This window comes from Eucalyptus grandis, chromosome 6, assembly GCF_016545825.1.
Source record: "Eucalyptus grandis isolate ANBG69807.140 chromosome 6, ASM1654582v1, whole genome shotgun sequence".
Lineage (NCBI taxonomy): Eukaryota > Viridiplantae > Streptophyta > Magnoliopsida > Myrtales > Myrtaceae > Eucalyptus > Eucalyptus grandis.
In genome coordinates, this window is record NC_052617.1 from 27,117,396 (window position 1) to 27,124,725 (window position 7,330).

Genomic DNA, 7,330 nt, shown 5'->3' on the forward strand with positions numbered 1-7,330 from the left:
CGCCACCGCCGGTCGCCGGCCGCCATCGACCACCAGTCGCCGCCGCCGCCAGTCACTGTCGACCTCCAGTTGCTGCCACTGCCGGCTGCCTGCTGCCATCGTTGCCGGCCTCCGCTGTCGTTCGTTACTGCTATCTGTCGGTTTGCCGCCGCCGCCACTGTCTGTCATCGCTATCTGCTAATTCGTCGCTGCTAGCCGCCGACCGCCGCCATAGCCGCCACCATCTGTCACTCTATTCGTCAGTTCGCCGCTGTTCGAAAGAAAGAAATTTTGTGTAGTTATCAAACGACTTTTTTTATTCTTAGAGTAGAAATTTTATGTTATTATTAAACGGTTAGAAACTTTTCTAAAAAAAAAAAAATTATTTATGTTCCAGAATTTCTAGAAAAGAATGGTTATCATGCGCCCTTTAGCTCTCCACTGCTTTTGTACTCGCGTGTTATGGAGTCCAATCTAAAGTGAACCCAGAAAATTCTTCCTTCTCTCCTTCCTGGAAGGCGTATAAGCACACAGAGACACCCAGCGAACTCACCCGCGGAAAAAATGAAGCTTTTCGATTCATCAAAGCAGGTGCTTCAAAGCTTCTTCTCGCACTCCTCCACTCTGATGTATTCAGGTGGCGATTTTCTCCTCAAGACCACGTTTTCACGTGGTTTCTCTGGATCTCTGCACTTGATTCTGTTACTTGGGCTCTTGGTTTCATGGGCGTGCAAGAGACTACGGGCACGGCGAAATGGAGTAGGCTCCAAAGAAAGCCTTAGAAGAAGCGGGATTTGGTACCATAAGCCTACTCTGTTTTGCTGTTTCGGCTTGTCTGTGTTTAATCTGGTGTTGTGTGTGGCGAACTACTTTTATTGGTATGCTAATGATTGGTCGGAAGAGAAACTGGTTTCTCTTTTGGATTTAGCACTGAAGTCTCTCGCGTGGGGAGCTCTAGGTGTTTGTTTGTACCGCCAAAGCTTCGATTTTGGAGTATCAAAGTTCCCTCTCTTGTTGAGAGTCTGGTGGGGTTTCTACTTGTCCATTTCATGTTATTGCCTTGTCATAGACGTTGTTCTGTATAGAAAGCGTGCTCCTGTGCAGACGTGGTATTCTATTTCTGATATTGTCTCTGTTGCCACCGGTTTATTCTGCTGTTACGTGGGTTTCTTTGGTAAGATTGAGATCGATGATGATCTGCTTGAAGAACCCCTTTTAAATAGTAACTTGGTTGCAAGCAACGCCGATTTAAGGAAGCGCCCAGGAAATGAAACTGTGACCCCGTACTCAAAAGCGGGATTGTTGAGTACAATCAGTTTCTCGTGGCTGAGCCCTTTAATTGCTGTTGGAAATAAGAAAACATTGGACCTAGAGGATGTTCCTCAACTTGCTCCTCGGGATAGCATAGTGGGGTCATTGCCGGGTTTCAAGAAAAAGTTCGAGGCAGATGCTGCTTCAGGTAATGGAGTGACTACGTTTAGGCTGGTGAAGGCTTTGATCATGTCCGAATGGAAAGAAATAATTTCCGCTGGGGTATTTGAGCTTCTTTTAACCCTAGCTTCTTACGTTGGTCCGTACCTTATTGATACTTTTGTTCAATTCCTAAATGGGCAACGCGAATTTGAAAGTGAAGGCTACCTTCTTGTTTCGGCCTTTTTGGTTGCAAAGCTTGTCGAGTGCCTTTCCTTTAGGCAGATGATGTTTAGGCTACATCTTGTTGGGATTAGGACTCGCTCATTGCTGGTTGGGCTTGTTTATGACAAGGGATTAAACCTTTCATGCCAGTCTAAACTGGGGCATACTAGTGGGGAAATCATTAATTTCATGTCTGTAGATGCAGAGAGAATTGGTGATTCTTGCTGGTGCATGCACGAACCTTGGCTAGTACTTGTACAAGTCGGGTTAGCCTTAGCAATCCTGTATAAAAATCTTGGGCTTGCATCTATTGCAGCTTTGGTGGCCTCCTTGCTTGTTATGTTAGCTAATATTCCTGTGGGCAAGTTCCAGGAGAAATTTCAGGAAAAGTTGATGGAATCGAAAGATAAAAGGATGAAGGCGACTTCCGAGATCTTGCGAAACATGAAAATTTTGAAGCTTCAGGCATGGGAGATGAAGTTTTTGTCCAAGATTACTGAACTGAGGAATATTGAGACAGAGTGGTTGAAAAAATTTGTTTATACTCAAGCAATGGCCTCTTTTGTCTTCTGGGGTGCCCCAACATTTGTTTCGGTGACTACATTTGGTACATGCATGTTATTGGGGATCCCACTATCGTCTGGGAAAATCTTATCTGCGATTGCAACGTTCAGGGTCCTCCAAGATCCCATTTATGCCTTACCAGTTGTATTATCCATGCTAGCTCAGACTAAGGTCTCACTTGACAGAATATCATCATTCTTGCGCCTTGAGGATCTCCAGAACAATGTCGTTGAAAAGCTTCCTCGGGGCACAACTGATATGGCAGTCGAGATCATTGAGGGGAATTTTACGTGGGATTTGTCTTCCTCTGAACCCACATTAAAGGACATAAACTTGAAGGTATTCAATGGCATGAAAGTTGCAGTCTGTGGCACTGTGGGTTCGGGAAAATCGAGCTTACTTTCTTGCCTCCTGGGAGAATTGCCAAAAATATCCGGAACCCTCAGGCTATGTGGCAGCAAGGCTTATGTTGCTCAGTCTCCGTGGATACAGAGCGGCAAGATTGTGGACAACATTTTATTCGGCAAGGAGATGAACCATGAAAGATATAAAAGTACCCTCGAAGCCTGCTGTCTGAAGAAGGATTTGGAGCTTCTCCCATTTGGTGATCAAACAATCATAGGCGAGAGAGGGATAAATCTGAGTGGCGGACAGAAGCAAAGAGTACAGATTGCCCGTGCAATTTATCAAGATGCAGACATTTATCTACTTGATGATCCTTTTAGTGCTGTTGATGCACATACTGGATCTCATCTGTTTAAGGTTAATCGTTTTTGCCTGCTTTTCTGATTGTGCATGCACCACCGGTCATTTGCCTCACATTAACCATTATGTAGTGTGGCTTTCTTGATGGAAAAGAAAAGTTTGAAATAAAAATTCCTAGATTCTGCTCTTTGCAAGTCTTGGATTGGAGATATTTTCTCAATTTTCTGCTACCTCTCGTGAAGGTTATTAATTGAGTCTTTCATGTGATAGGAATGTTTGCTAGGACTTTTAAGTTCGAAAACAGTGATCTATGTTACTCATCAAGTAGAGTTTCTACAGACAGCTGATCTAATCCTGGTGAGTGATTACTGACTTATGAATTGGTTTTGCTTAGAGTCACTTTGTTAAATGGTGGTATGTATATTTGCTAGGTCATGAGAGATGGAAAGATTACAGAAGCTGGAAATTACAGCAAGATTCTTCACTGCGGAGCAGATTTCATGGAACTAGTAGGTGCACATGAGAAAGCTCTAGCCGGGCTTGGTTCCCGCCAAGCTGGGCCAGACTCTGAAGCATCTGCTGTCAACAATGAAAGCAGCCAAACCGAAAATACTGTGGAGAAGGAAGAAAAAGGAAATGTTCAAGATGGTGAAGTAAGGGCAAAAGGGCAGCTTGTGCAAGAAGAAGAGAGAGAGAAAGGTAGAGTTGGTTTTCTAGTGTACTGGAAATATATTACGACGGCATATGGAGGAGCTCTCGTGCCTTTCATATTACTGGCCCAAATTCTGTTCATGCTCCTTCAGATGGGAAGCAATTATTGGATGGCATGGGCGACCCCAGTGTCAGAGGACATGGAACTTGCTGTTTCAGGATCAATGCTGATGCTTGTTTATGTAGCTTTGGCTGTTGGAAGCGCCTTATGTATTCTTTTCAGGTCTTCACTTTTGGCAACTGCTGGCTACAAGACAGCTACGATACTCTTTAATAAGTTGCATCTTGCAATATTTCGTGCCCCCATGTCATTCTTTGATGCTACTCCAAGTGGACGAATTCTAAGTAGGGTGAGTCCTAATATGGAACATCACTCAAATAGTTCAAAGGGATTTATCTCTGAATACATAGGGAAGACAGATTATGCTTTTGTTGATTCTTCTCTTGTTTATTTCAATTTCTTTTTCTTGGATGAGTGATGGATTGCATTGTGATGCAATGTTTCTTTTCAGGTCTCGACAGACCAGAGTGCTCTGGATTTGAGCATTCAATTCATAGTTTCAGGATTTGCCTTTGCAATGATCCGGCTCCTGGGAGTTATCATTTTGATATCTCAGGTCGCATGGCAAGTCCTTATAATTTTTATCCCCGTGATCGCTACCTGTATCTGGTATCAGCAATATTACATCCCATCTGCTCGAGAACTGGCACGGTTGGTCGGTGTGAACAAAGCTCCAGTGATCCAGCACTTTTCTGAAACAATTTCAGGATCGACCACTATTCATGGCTTTGATCAAGAATCAAGATTCCGAAACACAAATATGGAGCTTTCTGATGCATATTCTCGGCCCAAGTTCCATGTTGCTGGGGCAATGGAATGGCTTTGTTTTCGCTTGGATATGCTATCCATCATCACGTTTGGAATCTCTTTGATTTTCTTGATCTCTATTCCTGAGGGATTCATTGATCCAGGTAACAATGTCCTTGCCTGAGTTCTAAAAGGGACCCTATCTATATTGATGAATATATTAGTCATCCTAACCTCCTCCTGTTATTCTTTCTGAAGCAATCGCGGGCTTAGCTGTAACGTACGCACTTAATTTGAACATGATACAAACAATGGTTATTTGGAATTTGTGTAATATGGAGAACAAAATTATATCGGTTGAAAGGATACTTCAATACACTGGCATCTCAAGCGAGCCCCCTCTTACAATAGAGGATAATCGCCCCAGTCCTTCATGGCCAACATGTGGAGAGATCGCCATTTCCAATCTGCAGGTGCTAGGAATTTTTTTTTTTTTTCTGTTATGCCCAAACAATGTGTCAGCATGTTTTGTCCAGTCATTAGGACATACTTCACCTTTCTGACAATTTGGGCGGAATGCCAGGTCCAGTATGCTCCACACTTGCCGCTTGTTCTGCGAGGCATCACTTGCACTTTTCCTGGAGGGATGAAAACGGGCATAGTTGGGAGAACGGGCAGCGGCAAATCAACTCTCATACAAACACTTTTCCGTGTCGTAGAACCTTGTGCAGGTCAAATCCTAATAGATGGCATTGATATCTCCTCAATTGGGCTGCATGATCTGAGGTCTAGATTAAGTATCATCCCTCAAGAGCCAACCATGTTTGATGGTACCGTGCGAAGCAATCTAGACCCTCTTGAGGAGTACTCTGATGAGCAGATTTGGGAGGTGCATTCATTTCTTTTCACGTTTGGAGTTTCTTGGAGTTTCTTTTCTTCAGCTAATCTATCCTGCAATTGCAGGCATTGGATAAGTGCCAGCTCGTGGATGAAGTCAGGAAGAAAGAAGGGAAACTGGATGCAGCAGGTTATCTTTTGGACCCTTTGACTTGACCATCCAGGAAGTGTTTAACACATTCTAGAACAGAATTTGTCTCATCCCTTGCTCTATTATCTTTGAGCTGCAGTTGCTGAGAATGGTGAGAACTGGAGCATGGGACAGAGGCAGCTCGTGTGTCTCGGTCGGGTGCTGCTCAAGAAAAGCAAGATCTTGGTACTTGATGAAGCTACCGCGTCCGTCGACACAGCCACTGATAATCTGATTCAGCAAACGCTGAGGCATCACTTCTCGGACTGTACAGTTATGACCATTGCGCATCGGATCACCTCAGTCCTTGATAGTGACATGGTTCTTCTTCTAGATAATGGTCAGTAGTTTTTACCGTGATCTCATCTCAGCCTTGCATATTCAGCTTATGCTTCATCAAGTTTTTCCCCCCTCTCTCACTGATTGTGTCCAGGCCTTGTTGCGGAATATAATTCTCCAAAAAGATTGCTGGACAACGAATCCTCATTGTTCACGCAGCTTGTAGCGGAGTACACAATGAGGTCTAAGTCCGGCTTCGGCAATTGAAGAACCCCCTACTTCAAGTTGGTCACGAACTACTGCTTCTAAAGATAGAGAGGAGGACGTGTCAAGAGTAATTCATCCGGCGATTGTCATTGCCGATAGCTCCATATCAATCAAAACTAAATCTAATGCAGTTAAACATGGACCACAAAGTTGATTTTCCTTCCTCAGAAAGAAAAACATTGTTGAAGTACTTATCATCCCTCTTTGTGGAAGTTATTTTACTTTACATCTGTTGACATTTAGGCACTGTTTGGTAACCATCTAAACAGTGCATGATTCTGATTTTTTTTTTCCCAAGATCAATTTGGGAACAGAATTGTGTTTAGTAAAATTTTTGTTTCCAGGAACAAATTTTTATTTTTTTGTTCCCAGCAGTAGATTTAGAACAGAATCAAGAATAAAAAAAAAGTTGATTATTGTTCTAGGAACAAATCTAAGAATCAAAACCAATTGTTCTTCTTCCATTTTTTCTTCTTCTTCTCTTTTCTTCTTCTTCATTGACCGCCATCCTGTGGTTGCCATCCGTTGCCGCCTGCCATCGTCTGCTGCTGGTCGTTGGCAACAGGTCTAGCGAGCTCGCGGGAGGTAACCAGCCACTGTCGAGCTTGCCAGAGGCTCTCTTGGCACTGGTGAGGCTCGCCCAGCCCCGATGAGGCTCACTTAGCCCTGACGAGGCTGGGAGAGCCTTGCCGGTGGCAGGTGAGCCTCGCCAAGCTCTAGCGAGGCCGGCCTGGCCACCGACGAGGCTGAGCGAGCCCTGCCCAGCTGTTAGCGAGGCTCGGTTGACGAAGGCCAGCCTCGCTGAGGGCCGGCGACGCTCCGGTGAGGTCGCTGGCCCTCGTTTGGCCAGTCATTGGATCAACAATCGGAAGAAGAAGAACATGAGAGAGAAAAGAAAAAAAGAAAAGATAAAAGATAAAAATTATTTAAAAATTAAAAGAAATTTATTTGGAACATAATCAATGAGCACAAGTACTAAACATAATTTTGTTCCAGAATCAGAAATTTTGAATAGTTACCAAACGGCTTAAAAGGTTTAGAAATTATTCCTGGGAACAAAAAAAAAAAAATCATTTTTGATCAGAATATATTCCCGGGAACAGAATCGTTACCAAATGTACCCTTAATTTTTAGCCAGTGCGTCCTTAAAGGTAAAATATTGAAATTAGGGTTTCTAATCGCGACGGAACCCATTTCTTAAGCAAAAAGTATAGCTTTTTATTTCTTTTTTATTGCCCATTCATTTGTGATTAATTTCCTAGTCATTTTCATAAAAAATCCAAAACAATTGTCAATAAGTTGACTTTTTTGGTCAAGTCAAAGTTGGGTCAAAATGTGGCTTTTTGTACAAATAG

The 7,330-nt window shown here is 43.3% G+C and overlaps 1 protein-coding gene across 1 annotated transcript; it reads left to right on the plus strand.

Annotated features, from left to right (window-relative positions):
• Positions 1–437: 437 nt before the first annotated feature.
• On the plus strand, positions 438–6,270 carry LOC108953830 (ABC transporter C family member 3-like). The gene is made up of 9 exons (XM_010063177.3): positions 438–2,940; positions 3,154–3,240; positions 3,315–3,944; positions 4,107–4,566; positions 4,661–4,875; positions 4,986–5,291; positions 5,366–5,429; positions 5,530–5,769; positions 5,863–6,270. Exons 1-9 carry the CDS (start codon positions 544–546, stop codon positions 5,973–5,975), a joined length of 4,512 nt encoding a protein of 1,503 aa, XP_010061479.2. The 5' UTR covers positions 438–543; the 3' UTR covers positions 5,976–6,270.
• The last annotated feature ends 1,060 nt before the right edge of the window (positions 6,271–7,330 follow it).